This window comes from Gorilla gorilla, chromosome 7, assembly GCF_029281585.2.
Source record: "Gorilla gorilla gorilla isolate KB3781 chromosome 7, NHGRI_mGorGor1-v2.1_pri, whole genome shotgun sequence".
Taxonomy (NCBI): Eukaryota; Metazoa; Chordata; class Mammalia; order Primates; family Hominidae; genus Gorilla; species Gorilla gorilla.
The window spans coordinates 66,789,011-66,809,272 of record NC_073231.2 but is presented as its reverse complement, the minus strand read 5'-3'; the positions used below and the strand labels follow the sequence as shown (position 1 = coordinate 66,809,272).

Sequence of the window (20,262 nt, the reverse complement as noted above, 5' to 3'; positions counted from 1 at the left end):
ATAATATTTAATAAATATAATGGTACCACAATAAAATGAATAGAAGTCTGAAACAAGTTCAAATAAGCTAAATAATGTCAACAGAGCACACAGTTCCAAACTTCATTTTCCTAAGTCCTTCGTCTTTCCTGTTTAATATATCCCAGATAAGTGGGAAAATCCTCTAAAGTCACACCTTATATTTTTTATAAATAGCTAATAAATATATTAAAAATTCATCAGTAAGTTATTTCGAATAAGGATCTCAAAAACAATTTCATCAGTAAGAAGCACAGAAATGAATAAATTTAAACATATGTCAATATTCTCTCACAAATTAAGAAGATGTAAAAATTGAGAATATCTCAGTCTGACAAATATAACTCCAACAACCTTTCTAAAAGTTAGGCAGCATTGTCTGTAACCTAGAAACTTGATATCTAATCTATTTCTAAGATGGCAATTAAAAACACAAAAATACAAAGGATGTTTAAAGAGTATAATTTTATAACAGCACAACACTAAAAACAAATATCCAACAGGGAAGTAATGACATGAAGTAAGAGTATATCCATCTGATGAAATATTACACAGCCAGTAAGATGCTTACAAAGGTTTTTGGGTTTTTTTTTTAAAGAAAAGGGAGAGAACTCCAGATGTGTTTGGTTTCTTCAAGCATTTAATGTTCAGCAAGATCAAAAGTTAAAAATGGCACCAAACAAGAAATAACCAGTGACCAACAGTTTAGGCACATTGCAAAGGACCTGAGATTTTGGGAAATGCCAGAAAAGAATCAAAAAGTCAAAATTGGCCGGGCATGGTAGCTCACGCTTGTAATCCCAGCACTTCGGGAGGCTGAGGCAGGTGGATCACTTGAGGTCAGGAGTTCGAGACCAGCCTGGCCAACACGGTGAAACCTCGTCTTTTATACTAAAACTACAAAAATTAGCCGGGTGTGGTGGTGGGCACCTGTAATCCCAGCTACTGGGGAGGCTGAGGCAGAAGAATAACTTGAACCCCTGAGGCGGAGGCTGCAGTGAGCCGAGGTCATGCCACTGCACTCCAGCCCAGCAACAGAGCAAGATTCCGTCTCAAAAAAAAAAGTTCAAGTTGAACTACACTGTGGATAAGAGGGCACCACATTAACCATAGCACTGCAGAGGACTTGAAACGTTTTTATGACCTTTCAGATTCTGATTCTGATCTTTCTGATAAAGATAGCAAAGCAATGAATCAAAAGAAAATACAGAAGAAAAAACTCCAGACTAAAAAAGAAATATTCAAAAAAATCTAGTTGAGAAAAAGAAAGAAACCAAGAAAGCTAATCAAAAGGATTCTGAAAATAAAACTGATATAGATAATTCTGAGAGAACTAAAAAAATGAAAACCATGTAAATCTAAGATAGCTCCCAACATAAGTCCAAAGAAGGAGAGCAAAAAATTTACACAAAAAAGTACAAAAGAGAAAAAAAACATTATTCAACATACTATCAACTCTTCTCTCAAAGAAAGATGAAGGACATTAGACTCAGGCACCTCTGCTGTGAAATCTCCCAAGATCAAGTGTTCTAAGACAAGAAGAGAAATGCAACCAGTGGTTCCATCCATAACGGCAAGTGGCAGTGATGGTTATGAAAACTCAACAGACAGTAAAATGTTTGACAAAGATGCTCTAAAGGAAGATTTAGAAAGTGTTAGTAAAACAGGAAGTGATGAGGAATCTAAAAATGAAATTACAAGTATTGGTAGAGCTTCAGGTGATGATGACAATGGAAGTGATGATGAAAATGAAGAAGAGGATGAAGAGAATGGTGAGGATGATGATGCAAGTGACAGCAGCCCTAATCTTGCAAGGGGTAAAGGAAATAAAGAAACTAGTTCTGAAAATGAAGATGATATGGCAGATTTGTTTCCAGAAGAATCAAGTTTTGGGCATGCATGGAGAGAATCAGATAAACCTGCTCCTCGTGCTGATGACATTACACATTAATTAGCAGTTTGCAACATGGACTGGGATAGATTAAAGGCAAAAGATTTGCTGACTCTGTTCAACTGATTTAAACCTAAAGGAGGTGTTATATTTCCTGTAAAAATATATTCTTCAGAGTTTGGATAGGAGAGGGTGAAGGAAGAGCAAGTTTGAGGACCAGTAGAGCTATTAAGTGTTCCTGAAGATGCCCCAAAAAAGGACTGGACCTCTAGAGAAAAACTGAGAGGTTATCAATTCAAATGACTGAAGTACTATTATGCAGTAGTAGACTGTGATTCTCCTGAAACAGCCAGTAAAATTTATGAGAATTGTGGTGGCCTGGAATTTGAAAGCAGTTGTTCTTTCATAGATGTAAGGTTTATACCAGATGATACTACTTTTGATGATGAGCCCAAGGACGTAGCCTCAGAGGTGTATTTAACAGCATATAAACTAAATATATATCATATCTGCTGCAATGGGAACATCAATGGTGGAAATCACTTGGGATGAGACTGAACATGAAAGAATTACAACACTCAACAGGAAGCTTAAAAGGAAGAGCTTTTGGACATGGATTTTCAAGACTACTTAGCTTCCTCTAGTGAAAATGAAGAGGAGATAGAAGAGGAGCTACAAGGTGATGATGAAGTCAATGTAGAAGAAGATGGGAAAACAAAGAAAAGTCAGAAGGACGATGAAGAACAAATCACTAAATATAGGCAACTTTTGCAGGTTATTCAAGAAAAAGAAAAGAAAAAGAAAATGATATGGAAATGGAAACAAAGTGGGTTCCAGGTCTTAAACAAAGTGCAAAGAGATGGTCAAGAACAAATTGAAAGGAAAGGATAAACTGACCCCTTGGGAACAATTTTTAAAGAAGAAAGAAAAAAAGACAAAAAGAAAAAGAAGACTCTTGCTAAAGAGGCCAGTGAAAATTAACTTCCCTCTGATGTTGATATGAATGACCAGTACTTTGCTAAAGAAGTTTAAAAAAATAGGTATAAAGAAAAAAGTGAACAAAATCTGCAAAAGATGGCACATCTCCAGAAGAAGAAACCAAAATAGAAAGATGAAAGGCTGAAATGGCTTTCCTCACTGGATGAGGAAAGTAAGAAAACACTTCAATTACAACAAGATTGTGGAGCACCAGAACCTGAGCAAAAAGAAGAAAAAGCAGCTCATGAAAAAAAAAGAAATTATTAGAGGATGACTTTGAGGTAAATGTTAGCAATGCATGGTTTCAAGCAATGTACACTTCCCACTTGTTCAATGTGCATCCCTCAGATCCCAATTTCAAGAAAACAAAAGCTGTAGAAAAAACCCTTGAGGAGAAAGCCTGGCAAAGAGAACAGAAAAAACAAGAACTTACTCAGGCAATAAAGAAAAAAAAGGGCCAGGCACAGTGGCTCACGCCTATAATCCCAGCACTTTGGGAGGCCAAGATGGGTGGATCACCTGAGGTCAGGAGTTCGAGACCAGCCTGGCCAACATGGTGAAACCCTGTCTCTATTAAAAATACAAGAAAATTAGCCGGGCATGGTGGCTGGCACCTGTAATCCCAGCTACTCGGGAGGCTGAGGCAGGAGAATCATTTGAACCAGGGAGGCGGGGGTTTCGGTGAAGTCCACTGATCCTGCCTTGTCAATGTTTATTAAATCTGTAAAAACCAAAACAGAGCAGTTTCAAGCAAGAAAAAAAAAAGTCAAATAACTGGATGTTATTTCTTTTTGAATTGAAAACATCCCCTAAAATATACAGAAATAGTAGGAGAAATATTTATTGGGAACAAAGCTACCTTTCAAGAATATGAATAAAATCTTATTCTGAACATAGTAAAATTTTTCTTCATAAATAGTTGTTCTTAATTTTGGATGACTGACAAATTTGTATTGTATATTCCTATAGATTAGTCATAATTAAATCAAATTACCTGAATTGTAGGGTTTATAAAATGTTTATATTTTATGAAGTTCAATTCCAACTAGTGGAAAGTTACTCTAGCTTTCTGATTTTTTTGGTGGGTAGTGGGGGGGGTGGGGACGGAGTTTCATTCTTGTCACCCAGGCTGGAGTGCAATGGCATGATCTCAGCTCACTGCAACCTCCACTTCCTGGGTTCAAGCAATTCTCCTGCCTCAGCCTCCTAAGTAGCTAGGATTACAGGCATGCGCCAACACGCCTGCCTAATTTTTTGTATTTTTAGTAGAGATGGGGGTTTCACCATGTTGGCCAGGCTGTTCTCAAGCTCCTGACCTCAGGTGATCCGCCTGCCTCAGCCTCCCAAAGTGTTGGGATTCCAGACGTGAGCCACCGCACCCAGCCTACTCCAGCTTTTTAAAAGGCTGTTTACAATTCTACGTAAAAATAGAGCAGTATCTACGCTTGTTCGTTTAAAGGTTAGGGATAATTTGAAATATATATATATATAATACATTAATTTCTCTGGGAGCAGGAGGCAGATTTAAATAGCTATTAAAATAATTTATTTTTCTAGCCATAAAAGATGGAAGAACTTTTTGTTGTTTATCATGTTAAGTATAGTTTGTTTATGAAATTAATTTGTAAATAAAAGAGCAAAATATTTTTATTATTTTTGTATAGCACTGATTTATTTTATACATCTCAAATAAACTATTCTCTGGAAAAATTTTAAAAGAGAGGGAAATGCTTACATTATGGTAGCTAAGTTAAAAGAAGAGCATAAAATAGTTTTTACAGTACTTAATTCCAACTATACACAGAAAAAAATTCACTAAATATTGCAAACAACAAAATACTGATAATTGTTCTCTTTGGAAGGCAGCTTAATGGATGACTTAAATTTATTACTCATATTTTTCTGTATTTTCCTAATTTTTCTATAAGCCATTACTACTGCAATTCCACTGTTGGGTACATAACCAAAAGAAACGAAGTAGAGTCTCAAAGAGGTATCTGTACACTTAAGTTCACAGTAGCATTATTCACGATAGCTAAAAAGTAGAAGGAACCCAAGTGTCCATCAACAGATGAATATACAAAATGTGGTATGAACATACAATGGAATATTATCCAGCTGTAAAAAGTAGGGAAAGTCTGACATATATCACAACACAGATAAACCTTGCAGATATTATGCTAAGTGAAATAGGCCAGTCACAATAAGACAAACATTCTATGATTCTACTTATATGAAGTACTTGGTATAGTCAAATTCTGAGAGTCAGAAAGCAGAATGGTGGTTGTTGGGCTGGGGAGAGGGGAATGGGGAGTTACTGTTTAATGGGTAAAGAGTTTCACTTTTGCAAGAGGAAAAGTGTTCCGGAGACTGGATGTACAGCACTGCGAATGCTCTACTACTGAACAGTACACTTAAAAATAACTGGTTAAGTTGGGAAATTTTAGGTTACATATAAATTCTACCACGACTACTTTTTTTAAAACTTAAAAAGAGAACTCAGCAAGAAAAAAAGCTAATATGATTTTTAAAAACTTAATCTATAAAGGTTATAAATTTCTGAAGTTCTAAACTGAAGAGAATTACCAGAACCAAAGGTCTCAAAAACAGAAAGGTTATTTCTCTGAATGAAGATGACAAAGCATTATTAAAGTTAAATGTTATTCTTAAGTTTAAGTTGTGGCAAGAACCTAAATACTAATAATGTTGCAGTTAGAATAAGGTATACTGAAATTCCGTAAGAGATGATAAAATACCAGTTTATCACCACTTCAAAGATCAAAGGTTCATGACACCGGTAAACTATTAACATGCCTTCCAACTCAAAGGCCCAAAGGAAGACAAAGCAGCACCATCCTCAGAACAGCAGCATTCTGCTCACTTAAGGCCTTCAGATGAAAATGGTTTGAAAACTCCTGCTATACTTTATATATACTTAATTCTGATATCCAGGGCCCCAAAAGTGGACATGAATCTTTTGCTCTCTGGGAAAAATTTTAATCTCCTCTTGGGTACACAGTAATCAAGAGTTACACTTATTTCTTTTACATCTGTTATTTCCATGAGAACTTTGAGAGTTTTCTATCTGAAGAGAACACTTTGTGATTCTAAGAAAATCATACTGGCTTCAACTTTAGGCTGGGTTCTTTTTGCTAAAAGAAACAAACTTGGTATTTATGTTTTTTGTCTTAGCTATTTATAATTTGATTATGTAAGTATATCACTTTTACTTTTTACATTTTAAAGAAGCTTTAACTTTTAAATAACTTTCTATTTATACTTAATACTTTCTAATAGATGGCATTTTTTAGGGTACAATTTTTATTGTTAAGATATTTCTACCTGATTAAAAGAAAATAGAGCAATTCAAACTCAGAATTTTCTGAGACCACTTTTATCATCAGTGTTGATGCATTTTAGTAACAATCAGTAGTAAAACTGCTACAAAATGAAACATGGAAATACACAACTGTGACTTAATGAGGCTTCAAACAGGTAAAGGACTTCAGACTAGTTAAATTAAGTATATCTGAAAATAGAGATTACATGTCTGTAAATAGTAGAAAAGAGGCAGAAGCTCATATAACATTTTCCGTATGTGTTTAGAAAAAGGAAAACAAAGGCTGGGCGTGATGGCTCACGCCTGTAATCCCAGCACTTTGGGAGGCTGAGACAGGCGGATCACGAGGTCAGGAGATCGAGACCACCCTGGCTAACACAGTGAAACCCCGTCTCTACTAAAAATACAAAAAAATTAGCCAGGCGTTGTGGTGGGTGCCTGTAGTCCCAGCTACTCGGGAGGCTGAGGCAGGAGAATGGCGTGAACCCAGGAGGCGGAGTTTGCAGTGAGCTGAGATCGTGCCACTGCACTCCAGCCTGGGCAATAGAGCGAGACTCTGTCTCAAAAAAAAAAAAGAAAAAGGAAAACAAAAATATTTGCATGTATACACATAAAATACCTAAGTTTCACAACAAACTAGTAACCTTGCTTTACTTTCAGGGAGGGAGAACGAGGTGGCCACAGGCAAAAGTGGGAATGGAATTTCCTACTCATAACCTTTTGTACTTTTTGAATTTTTAACCACAAAAATAACTACCAACAAAATTTAAGTAAAGGCCCCTTTAGAGTTTAGTGATGCTATTTTTTAAGTGCTTAATGTTCTATCAGTGAAAAAAATCAATTCCCCAAATCTACTATCTGAAACATAGTAAGTTGTCCCTTAAGGAGACAATCTTGAGTTTACAGCAGATAACATAGCACAAAAACCTATTTGGCAAATGAAATTAAGAGAGTGATAAAAACAATTTTCACATATGCACATGCAACCAAAATAACTATAACACGGTTTTCAGCTGTTGAAGAATAAAAAGGCTAGTCATATCGTACATAAATGTAAGTTATCAATATTACAAAAAGGAACAAATTATCCAGAAACCAGTTAAGCCTAAAGTACTCATAAGCCATGTGGAGGAGCGTGAAGAACTTTCCTTAAATTATATAGTCCTGCAAAATAAAAAGGATTATGGCCAATTTACCTAGTAACCAATACAATTGCTTATGAACTTTTAAAAAAGAACATGGTCATTTTATTAATTCTTATATTTTATAAATTTTGACACAGCTTTCATAGTTAACTATTTCTGTGAAAGTATAAATATATCAACTTGGTTTTAGTTAACTAGAATCAGTATTAAGAAAGCATTCTGACAAGGCACAGAGGCTCATGCCTGTATTCCCAGTACTTTGGGAGGCCAAGGTGAGAGGATCATTCGAGTCTGGAAATTTGGGATCAGCCTGGACAACACAGCAAGACCCCATCTCCGCAAAAAAAAAATAATAATTTTTTAAAAAAAAAATCATTCTTACACTTAAGAAAGAAATCTTATCTCCTCTTGAACTAGTCCCCAGTTATCCATGGTTTTGCTTTCCATGGTTTCAGTTATCCATGGTCTGAAAATATTAAATGAAAAATTCCAGAAATAAACAATTCATCAGTTTTAAACTGTACATTGTTCTGAGTAGCATGAAGACAGCCTGTACCATCCTACTCTGTCTCACTTGGAATACAGATCATCCCTTTGTCCAGTGTGTGTCACTATAATGCTACCTACCCATTAGTCATCCACATCATCAGGGCTCGATGAGGCAGGACCACCTGAAGCAGATGAGCCTCCTTCTGATGGATCATCAGAAGGTCAATAGCAGCCTAACACTTAGTCACAATGCCTACATCATTCACTTCGTCTCATCTCATCAAATGAACAGGGGTGAGTACAGTGCAAGACACTGTGAGAGACAGAAAGACTACACTCATATTACTTTCATAACAGTATCTTGTTATAATTATTCTATTTGATTATTATTGTTAATCTCTTCCTATGCCTAATTTATAAATAAAACTTATCAGTACATATGTATCAGAAAAAACGTGGTATACATAGGGTTAGGTACTATCCGTGGTTTCAGGCATCCACTCAGGGTCTTAGAACATATCCCTCCATGGATAAGTGAGGGACTATCATACTGGTAATTATCTTTGCTATTTATTTTAAAACAGGAGTTGCAAGCATTTTTATATAAAAATAAGAATCTATAAACAATCACAAACCTGTGTGTAAGTGCAATTCTTCTTTTTACATTTGCCACATGTGAACAAGTCAGTCTGGGTCCCACCAGTCTTGGCCATCTGATGCTCTCTGATGGCTTCTTTGGTCAAGTTTTTCCGCATCTCTTTCAGCTCATCACTAGCCATTTCCTATGAGGTAGGGGGCAATACCACTCAGTTATAGACACCTTCTATATATATCCTGAATGCTTTTATGCTCAATTAGCCTAATAATAATAATAAACCACATATCAACCTTTAAGGTTTTAAAAGCATTAAATTAATATTTTTCCTCACAGGCCTTGTAAGAGTTTAATTCCTTTTAAAAATTTCTTCAAATACTTAAAAGTTTACATGTGAAAATTGGATTTAAGTACTGTTTAAAGGCTACTAAAACCACCTTTGCAAAGATTATGACAGTGAGAGAAATTGAACATGGCTGACTCCATCTTGCTTCTAGTGTCACAGGCTGGCTGCCTTCCCTCTTTCCTGGGCACAGGCCAAGTTAACCATGGAAGGAATTTAGTTTAACTTTGATGCAAAGATGGTAACAGTCCTTCCCTAAAATCGATCCCTCCTTGTTCAGAGCCTGAGATCACCTTTGTAAGACTGATGAAATGCCAGAGGATTAGGATTATGGGACAGGCCTGAACTCTGCTAAAATGTAGACATAGTTTCTATAATCCCTCACTGCTCAGGAGTCATGTGGCCAGAGGACACAAAGTGTGTGACTTTCCCAATTGCTCCTATAGGTAACATTATTATTGTAGAACCTGAGATTGGTTTTTTGAGATGTTTTTCAGACTGACCCCTCCAGAACTCAGGCCCCTCACCCAGAGGTACAGAAGGACCAGTTCCCACATCCCTATGATTGCACCCCCAATCAATCAGCAGCACCCATTCCCTAGTCACCTAGGAATAGTCACCACCAAACTATTCTTGTAAAACCCTAACCTCCAAGTCTTCTGGGAGACTAATTTGAGTAATAACTTCGTCTCCTGCATGGCCAGCCTTGCATTAATAAAACTCTTTCTTAATCGCAATAGCGCAGTCTCAGTGAATTGGTTTTGTCTGTGCAGTGGGCAGGAAGAAGCTGTCAGGTGATTACACTATGAACAATGTAAACTTACAACGAGTACCTCTAGTATCCAGATTATAGTTTCTAATAGCATTGCCTACACCCCACCCCCAAAAGAAGTCAGGGATCTCTGGAGGAATGCCTGATTCCAGTTTTGAGGCAAGAAATGTATAGAATATGCCAGGGTCATCTTCTCACGCCAGTTTTTACCAGCTACAGTCATACTTTGCTTTATCTTGCTCTGCGCTATTGTGCTTCATTTTATTGCACTTTGCAGTTACTGCATTTTTTACAAATTGAAGGTCTGCAGCAATGCTGTGTTGAGCAAATCTATTGGCGCTATTTTTCCAAAAGCATGTGCTCATTTCATATCTCTGTGTCACATCTTGGTAATTCTCACAATATTCCAAGCATTTTCACTATTTATTATATCTGTTAGGTGATCTGTGATCAGTAATTTCTTATGTTACTATCACTGTTTTAGGGGCACCACTAACTTTGACCACATAGGACAGTAAACTTGACAAATGTTGTGTGTGTTCCGACTGCTCCACTCTTTCCCCGTCTCTCTTCCTCTCCTTGGGCCTCCCTACTCCCTGAGACACAGCAATACTGAAATCAGGCCAGTTAATAACCCTACAATGGCCTCTAAGTATTCAAGGACAAGGAAGAGTCAACATGTCTCGCTTTAAATCAAAACCCAGAAATAAGACTAAGTTTAGTGAGGAAGGCATGTGGAAAGCTGGGATAAGCCAAAAGCTAAGTCTCTTACACCAGTTAGCCAAACTGTGAATGCAAAGGAAAATTTCTTGATGGAAATTAAAAGTGCTACTCCAGTGAACACATGAATAATGATCAAAACAGCCTTATTGCCGATATGAAAACGTTTTAGTGGCCTAGACAGAAGATCAAACCAGCCACAACATTCCCTTAAGCCAAAGCCTAATCCAGAACAAGGCCTTAACTCTTTAATGCTGAGAGAGATGAGGAAGCTGCCGAAGAAAAGTCAAGAGGCTACCAGAAGCTGGTTCATGAGGTTTAAGGAAAGAAGCTGTCTCCATAACATAGTACAAAATGCAAGGTGAAGCAGCAAGTGCTGATGGAGAAGCTACGGCAAGTTATCCAAAAGATCTAGCTAAGATCATTGATGAAGGTAGCTATTCTAAACAAAGATTTTCAATGTTGATGAATATTGGAAGAGGGTGACATCTAGGACTTTCACAGCTAAAGAGAAGAAGTCAACGCCTGCCTTCAAAGCCTCAAAGGACTTTGAAGGACTCTCTTGTTAGGGGTTAAAGCATCTGGTGACTTCAAGTTGAAGCCAATGCCCATTTACCATTTTGAAAATCTTACAGCCCTTAAGAATTATGCTACCTCTACTCTGTGTTCTATAAATGAAACAACAAAGCCTGGATGACAGCACATCTATTTACAGCATGATTTACTGAATATTTTAACCCCACTATTGAGACCTACTGCTCAGAAAAAAGATTTCTTTCAAAATATTCCTACTCATTGACAATGCACTTAGTCATCAATATGCCTAGTCATCCAATAGCTCTGATGGAGACATACAAGGAGATTAATGTTATTTTCATGCCTGCTAACAACAACATTGATTCTGCAGTTCATGGATCAAGGAGTAATTCTGACTTTTTTTTTTTTTGAGACAGAATTTCACTCTGTCACCCACGCTGGAGCGCAGTGGTGCAATCTCAGCTTACTGAAACCTCCACCTCTCGGCCTAAAGTGATCCTCCCACCTCAGCCTCCTGAGTAGCTGGGATTACAGGAACGCACCACACCATGCCCAGCTAACTTTTCTATTTTTTTTTTTTTTTGTAGAGATGGGAACTTGCTATGTTGCCCGGGCTAGTCTCCACCTCCTGGACTCAAGTGATCTGCCCATCTCGGCTTCCCAAACTGCTTTGATTACAGGTGTGAGCCACCATGCCCAACTGACTTTCAAGTTTTATTATTTCAGAAATACTTTTTGCAAGGCTGTAGCTTCTACAAAAAGTAATTCTTCAGATAGATCTGAATAAAGTAAACTGAAAACCTTTTGGAAAGGATTAACCATCCTAGATGCCATTAGGAACATTAGTGATTCATTGAGAAGAGGTCAATATATCAACATTTAGAGGAGTTTGAAAAAAGTTGACTCCAATCATTATGGATGACTTTGAGGGGTTTGACTTCACCAGAGAAAGTAACCACAGAGGGGCCAGGCACGGTGGCTCACACCTGTAATCCCAGAACTTTGGAAGGCCGAGGCGGGTGGATCACCTGAGGTCAGGAGTTTGAGACCAGCCTGCCCAACATGGTGAAACCCTGTCTCTACTAAAAGTACAAAAATTAGCTGGGCTTGGTGGCGGGCGCCTGTAATCCCAGCTACTCAGGAGACTAAGGCAGGAGAATCGCTTGAACCCAGGAGGCAGAGGTTGCAGTGAGCAGAGATCACACCACTGCACTCCAGCCTGGGCGACAACAGTGAAACTCCGTTCCCCCCCACCAAAAAAAAAAAAAAAAAAAAAACGAAAGTAACCACAGATGTAATGGAAAAAGCATGGGAAGGAAGATTAGAAGTAGAGCTTCAACATGTGACTGAGTTGCTTCAATCTCATAATAAAAGCTGAATAGATGAGATGCTTCTTGTGGAGGAGCAAAAAGTAATTTCCTGAGATGGAACCTATTCCTAGTGAAGATGCTGTGAACATTGTTGAAATGACAGCAAAGGATTTAGAATAATATGTCAACTTAGTTGATAAGGCAGCAGCAGCATTTGACAGCACTGACTCCAATTCTGAAAGAACATCTACTATGGATAAATGCTATTAAACAGCATCACAAGCTACCAAGAAATATTTCATGAATATTTGCTCCATCAATGCATCAAATCTCACTGTTGTCTTATTTTACAAAATTACCACAGCCACCTCAACCTTCAATAACCACTACCCTAATCAGTCAGCAGCCGTCAACATCCAGGCAATTCCCTTTTCCAGAAAAATAGTATGACTTGCTGAAGACTCAGATGATCATGAGCAATTTTTAGCAAGGTGTACATTGTTTAGCAAGGTATAAGGTGTACACTGTTTTCTTAGATGTAATGCTATTGTACATTTAGTAGATTATAGTATAAGCATAACTTTTATATGTACTGGAAAGTCAAAAAATTTGTGTGACTCGTGTGTCACTTTATTGCAGTAGTCCAATCCAAACTTGCAATGTATCTGAGGTATGTTTGTGTACAGAAGAAAAATTCACTCTCTTCAATGTTCACTAAAACGTTGAAATTGTAGATACAATATAGCTAATATCTATGAACAACCATGTCTATAAATAGCAAGCTACAAATTTCATTTTTTCCATAATTCCCTGTAAAAATTTAAGAAATAATCAATAGGATGGGCACAGTGGCTCACGCCTGTGATCCCAGCAGGAGATTACAGGAGCAGGAGAATCTGAAGCAGGAGAATCGCTTGAACCCGGGAGGCAGAGGTTGCAGTGAGCCAAGACTATGCCATTGCATCCCAGCCCAGGCAACAAGGGCAAAATTCCGTATCAAAAAAAAAAAAAAAAAAAAAGAAAGGAATAATCAATATGATGTGACCAATTTTATAGTGTTTAACCACAAAAAAGGTTAGCACTTACAAAGTGTACTTGCAATTAAGAGATTCAACTCTCTGGTTCTACACGAATTCATAAAAAGTAAAAAACACTTGGTGGCCAGCCGTGGTGGCTCACGCCTGTAATTCCAACACTTTGGGAGGCCAAGGCAGACAGATCATCTGGAGGTTGGGAGTTTGAGACCAGCCTGACCAACATGAAGAAACCCTGTCTCTACTAAAAATACAAAAATTAGCTGGGTGTGGTGGTGCACGCCTGTAATCCCATCTACTTGGGAGGCTGAGGCAGGAGAATCGCTTGAACCCGGGAGGGGGAGGTTGCAGTGGGCCAAGATCGTGCCATTGCACTCCAGCCTGGTCAACAAAAGCAAAACTCCGTCTCGAAAGAAAAAAAAGTAAAACACGTTTGTTTTTAGAAAATAATTTAGTGTAATCACATTAAAAGCATGGAAACAGTTGGAGGAGGAGCAAAGTACGGACAAAAGACACAATCACCTTAAGTATTTGTCTAGTATATATCAGAATAACGGAAATTTATTACATATGCAATATTTATATAGTAGTCTATGATGATAATAGGCTTTACACTTCACAACACAGAATCACATTATAGAAACCTCAGATTCACGCATACTCACCTCTGCTGTCATTCTAGCAAATAAGTCAGGAGGAATATTCCCACAGAGGACATTTTTCCTTAAATTTGGATTTTTTGCGTCTTTAAGATTTGATATCCTACTTCGTACTCTATTTTTGTATTTCATGTCTGTATTCCTTATTTCTTGATATATTGGTACCAGGTCGTTAAGGAAAAAAGGCAAAATTACAAAAGTAAGATCACTTTTTTTTCCTATTCTGCCAAAATAAGAATTCCTGAGGCCAGGCACGGTGGCTCATGCCTGTAATCCCAGCACTTTGGGAGGCTGAGGCTGGCGGATCACGAGGTCAGGAGATCGAGACCATCCTGGCTAACATGATGAAACCCCGTCTCTATTAAAAACACAAAAAATTAACCAGGCATGGTGGCAGGTGCCTGCAGTCCCAGCTACTCGGGAGGCTGAGGCAGGACAACCACTTGATCTGGGAGGCAGAGGTTGCAGTGAGCTGAGATCACGTCACTACACTCCAGCCTGGGCGACAGAGGGACACTCCATCTTAAAAAAAAAAACAAAAACCTGAAATTTCTAAGCAATTCACGACAACTGTTTCCAATTTAGAGTATGTTAAAAACAAGGTACTTTATCTAATTCCTTGAGCTGTAATTGGCAAATAATAGTGATATTACTTTTACACTGTAAAGTAGTTGTTTGTTTGTTTTGAAGGTGGGTAGAAAGAGTCTTACTCTATCACCCAGGCTGGACCTCAGCTCACTGCAACCTCCACCTCCCGGGTTCAAGCAATTCTCCTACCTCAGCCTCCCGAGTAGCTGCTGCGATTATAAGCGCCTGCCACCACGCCCGGCTAATTTTTGTATTTTTAGTAGAGACGGGGTTTCACCACGTTGGCCAGGCTGGTCTCAAACTCCTGACCTCAGGTGATCCACCCGTCTTGGCCTCTCAAAGTGCTGGGATTATAGGCGTGAGCCACCGCGCCCGGCCTAGTCATGTTTTATTTCCTAAATGTTTAGTGCCAGCAGTATGCAAGTCAACAGGGTTTCAAAAAGTAACTCAAGTACTCTACATAAGAAAGCACATGTTTGAAAACGAGCTTGAACTTATTCAAGCTTTACTTGCCCAAATCCGAATTCTACTAAGGATCCTAAAGTCTCTCTGGTCACACAGTTCCCACAGGGTCTCTGAGAAGAGACCATTCAGCATGGCCATGAGGGTTCACCTCCTCCCCCAGCTCAGCAGGAGCTACCTCAGCAGGCTCTTCTTCTCTGCAGAAGAGGCCACTGCCAAAGCTGAACCCTGGAACAGCTCCCTTCCTAATAAGTCCATTTCCTCAACCAGGACAATCTCATGTTACACAGCCACCTAGATGCTCCCTGCCCCTACTCACACACAGTACCCCTCTCCTGGAGCCCTTTCCCGGTGCTTAGCAAGAACACGCTTCCTCTGGGATAATGAGCTCAGGTGACTGTGTGTGCTCTGAGGTCCCCCTAACTGAGAAGTCTTCACATTTACATGTGTGTGCTTTCCATGCCCTTTTGCACAACTTAAATTCAGACACTACAGTCTCAATCTACAAGGCAGAAAAATTTAAATGCCATAAATGCCATTAATACTGTACTTTCCTTTTCAATAACAGGAAAAACAAGACAAATAAAATGACATAGATGTCCCTCTCCTTTCCAAGAAAACAATACAATCAAGATAAAAAGTGAAGAATAAGACTTTGAATTCTATACCAACAGGAAAAATTAAGCTAGCAGATTACTTAAAACAATTATGACCCCTTGAAGTTGTGTGACACCGAGTGACCTTTCTGGCTGGTAGCAAGTAATAGATGTCACTCCTCGGCAGTAGTTTTGAAAGCCAGTATGCAATTTATCCATTTTACCTTCTGCCACATCACCACTCACAATGGCCACTCCACCTGCCTGGTCCTAGAGGACAATGACCCAAAGCCCAGAGTCCTCAGCTAGCCTGTGATGAACATATAGGACAAATATATTCCTGTTTGTCCAGTTTAATCTGTGAAAGAAACCTCTGTGGTGTTAAGCCACTGAAATTTCAAGGTTGTTACCATAATATAACACAGCCTGTCTTGCCAAGTACATAAAGTCAATCTTGGACACTCATGTTTTGCTAGGAAAGCGAAATTCTTTAGGTTTTCAAATTGCCAACGAGATACACCCAATGTTCTCATGTATTTTGTAATCTCTACTAATTATGTTATCGGTTTGCCTTTCTTGTTCTCAACCATATTTTCACTCTCCTGCTATCTGAAGCAATTTTACTAGGGATTTATATGTTTCAGTTTCCAAAGAGCCAGGTCCTTTTAAACTTCACTGTTTCTAGTTCATTCAGCTTCAACATGAAGGAAAAAGTCTAGTGTGGTGGTCAAGGTCATGGGCTTGGAGCCAAATTCCCTACATTGGAATCCCAGCCTTGTCAGTGTCAGGCTGTGTGATCTAGAACAATGACCAATCCACTTCTGCTTCTGTTTTCTCTCTGTAAAATGGGATGAGAGCACCTAATTCATTGGAAGGACTACTGCATGTAAAATCGTGCCTGGCATTTGCATATGTTCAATAAATATTACTTATTAAAAAAAAACAATTCCTACTGGGAAGTGAGGAGCCCCTCTGCCCGGCCAGCCGCCCCATCCGGGAGGGAGGTGGGGGAGTCAGCCCCCGCCCGGCCAGCCGCCCCGTCCGGGAGGTGAGGGGCGCCTCTGCCCGGCCGCCCCTACTGGGAAGTGAGGAGCCCCTCTGCCCGGCCAGCCGCCCCGTCCGGGAGGGAGGTGGGGGGGTCAGCCCCCCGCCCGGCCAGCCGCCCCATCCGGGAGGTGAGGGGCGCCTCTGCCCGGCCGCCCCTACTGGGAAGTGAGGAGCCCCTCTGCCCGGCCACCACCCCGTCTGGGAGGTGTACCCAACAGCTCATTGAGAACGGGCCATGATGACAATGGCGGTTTTATGGAATAGAAAGGGGGGAAAGGTGGGGAAAAGATTGAGAAATCGGATGGTTGCTGTCTCTGTGTAGAGGGAGGTAGACATGGGAGACTTTTCATTTTGTTCTGTACTAAGAAAAATTCTTCTGCCTTGGGATCCTGTTGATCTATGACCTTACCCCCAACCCTGTGCTCTCTGAAACATGTGCTGTGTCCACTCAGGGTTAAATGGATTAAGGGCGGTGCAAGATGTGCTTTGTTAAACAGATGCTTGAAGGCAGCATGCTCGTTAAGAGTCATCACCACTCCCTAATCTCAAGTACCCAGGGACACAAACACTCTGCCTAGGAAAACCAGAGACCTTTGTTCACTTGTTTATCTGCTGACCTTCCATCCACTATTGTCCTATGACCCTGCCAAATCCCCCTCTGCGAGAAACACCCAAGAATGATCAATAAAAAATAAAATAAAATAAAATAAAATAAAATAATAAAAAATAAAAAAATATAAAAAACAATTATGAATATACACACAAAGGATATCTTCTTCAATTTGAGATCCTAATTCTTCCTCATCAGCTCCAATTGCAATGTAGTCATCTAAAAACAGGCATAAAGAATTGTCAAATTATTGTAACAGATTAAAAGAAAATTCTAATACCAGATAATTAAACTGCATTCCTATTTCTTAAACCCCATTTGCCTGACATAAAGAAGCCGTTCAGTTTAGTTCGTTAGAATCTGATCACTTCACTGCCCGCTAGACTTCTTTTCTGGGCTTCACCTGATACCCACAGTGCTCCTGCACTGATGACTCCTGATCCCTCAGGCACAGGAAGTAACTGATCTAGCAGGCAATTCATCTTTCGTAACTCCATAAATTCTGGCTGCTCCAGCAGAGTAGAGAAAGTTACAGAAAGAACTGTCTAGTCTCCTGTGACTCAGGCTTCAATGCAAAGAAATCATTCATTTAATCTGCCAATCACATATACAGACACACTCAGAAGACTGCTATACAAATATGCAAGAGGATAGAAGGAAAATAAACTAGGCAGAAAAAATAAAAGAGACAGGAAATCAAAGTAGAAAGGGCAGAGTAAGGAGAAAAACAGGTCAAACTAGCCATGGTGCAGAATGAGAGAAAAGAAAAAGGATGAATTCGTATAAAATAATAAATATTCCTGTATATAAAACTTTAAAGCCAAATGTTACATGTTAAGACTGGATACTTTCAAATTAAATTAAGCTCCCATATATAAATCAAGACTCACCCTCCCTTTTCCTAACTAGAAAATGGAAAACATTCATACTATATGTCACACTATTCAACAATTCAGTATTGTTAACTCTCAATATAAGATCAGGGTACATAGTTTGCAGATTAAATTGTGGGGAAACAAAAGATTTGTGAGAAAAAAGTGTACATTACTATGAAATCAGGGAAAACATCCACGTATTAGAGGGAATCTATTTCTTACAATTACACAGTAATAAGCAAATGCCCCAGTATTCCTCCTCCTCTCCCCCTTAACAGACCCGTATCAGCAACAACTTCTCCCCAAGCTAAGCAGCAGTGGGTGGGCTATCCACAGGGTAACACTCATCAAACAGCAATATGGAGTTGGAGATGGCAGTGGTTGGGGGTGGTGACCAAAGGGCTGAGAAATAACATGCACTGGACTTACCCCCTGTTCGAAGAGCTGCAGCAAGCATCTCCCTACACTTCAACCGCACAGAATCAGAAGTGCTTGGTGCCCGAGGAAAAGATGAAACATAAGTATCTCGAGCATTTGTCTCATCCTTTCTGTTGCTTACATTGCCGCTGGAAGTACTGAAATATGCATAAACACCCCAAAAAGAAATCAAGAACAATCCTCTCAAAGTAACAATATTACTATCATGCTGTAAAAACAAAATTTGGGGCCTAAATAAATGACACAGTATCTCAGTGACCTTTATGTGAGGGGGAAAAAAATTGCCTGCATACAGATTAAAAAGAAGTTAAAAATTTTACAATTTAGTAAAGAGACAAGTATGCCTTTTTTTTTGAACTAAACATTTTATCTTTGATTCTCATTTTAAATATTAAGCAATATTTTTAATAGAGAAAATACCCATTGTAGCTCAGTACAATAAATGAAAAGCAATGATCTTGGTATAAGGAGAGGGATGAAGGGATGGGACCAGAGAATGACAGCTTTCTTTTTTGAGACGGAGTCTTGCTCTGTCACCCAGGCTGGAGGGCAGTGGTGCAATCTCGGCTCACTGCAAGCTCCACCTCCCAGGTTCACACCAGAGAATGACAGCTTTCAACCAAAACTAGAGACAGAGAGAGAGAATGCTTGAAAAACCCTGTTTCGCCAGGCATGGTGGCTCACAGCTGTAATCCCAGCACTTTGGGAGGCCAAGAGAGGCAGATCACTTGAGGCCAGCAGAGTTCAAATCCAGCCTGGGCAAAATGGTGAAACCCTGTCTCTATTAAAAATACAAAAATTAGCTGGGCGTGGTGGCACACGCCTGTAATCCCAGCTGCTTGGGAGGCTGAGGCAGGAAAATCACTTGAACCCAGAGGCAGAGGTTTCAGTGAGCCAAGACTGCACCACTGCACTCCAGCCTGGGTGACATAGCGAGACTTCAACTCAAAAAAAAAAAAAAAGAACAAAAAGAAAAAGGAAAACCTTGTTCCACTTAGACAGTGAGGTCCACAGTGAGACAAATACCATGTGTACTGATGAGTCATGAGGCTACAAAACAGTGTGTTTCTCCCCAGAAACATCACCTCGATATGAACATTTAGGCAGTTTTATAATTTTCCAGTCAACCTAATCCTTTCAATTGCTTCTGAGTAGCTTCTTACGTTGGATTATCACTAAAATGGGTTCTTTCCAAAATAATCTTCATGATTACAATTAAGCTTTATCGCATTGAAAACAGCTGCCATAACCCTTTTCAAAGACTGATAAAATCATCCACCATCCATAGATGTGGTTTGCTGCAATGCTACAAGAACATACTCCCTTGCCTTCTCTCCAAAACATAACCACTGTTAAACTTCACAAACAGGTGCCTGTGGGTAAGACGGACATTAGTACCTTTTAAATTTAGTCAGTTCCTTTTTGAAGCCTTCACTGATTTCCCCCTGTATTCCCAAAATATTGATTCACACAGGTTTGTATATGATAACTTTTCATACATTTTCTTCTCTATCAGACTGAGTTTCTCAAGAGCAAAAACTAGGATTTACTTTTCTTTGTATTTTCATTATGTAGCATAATGCCTGTCAGTGATAAACGAATGAGCAAACCAATGCTTAAAAACCCATTTTTTTTTTTTAAAGACTCCAGCCTGAGCAACTGAGCAAGACTTTTCACAGCGGTGAACAGAGCAAGAGTTGTGCAGTGGTGCCATCACAGCTCATGCAGCTTTGAACTCCTGGGCTCAAGCAATCCTCCTGCCTCAGCCTCCTGAGTAACTAGGACTACAGGTGCATGCCACCATGCCCAGTTAAT

At 39.3% G+C, this 20,262-nt stretch overlaps 1 protein-coding gene and 1 pseudogene across 3 annotated transcripts in view; one reads left to right on the top strand and one right to left on the bottom strand.

Moving 5' to 3' along the window:
• Nucleotides 1–20,262, bottom strand: part of TCEA1 (transcription elongation factor A1) — a 56,968-nt gene that overhangs the window by 3,992 nt on the left and 32,714 nt on the right. For all 3 annotated transcript variants that reach the window (XM_004047009.5, XM_055348761.2, XM_055348759.2), the window contains 4 exons: nucleotides 18,439–18,584; nucleotides 17,297–17,353; nucleotides 13,838–13,992; nucleotides 8,497–8,643 (listed from right to left, as the gene is read on the bottom strand). In XM_004047009.5, the coding sequence (XP_004047057.4) occupies nucleotides 8,497–8,643; nucleotides 13,838–13,992; nucleotides 17,297–17,353; nucleotides 18,439–18,584 (505 nt within the window). The remainder of the gene's footprint in view (nucleotides 1–8,496; nucleotides 8,644–13,837; nucleotides 13,993–17,296; nucleotides 17,354–18,438; nucleotides 18,585–20,262) is intronic.
• Nucleotides 558–3,666, top strand: LOC101141418 (ESF1 homolog; annotated as a pseudogene).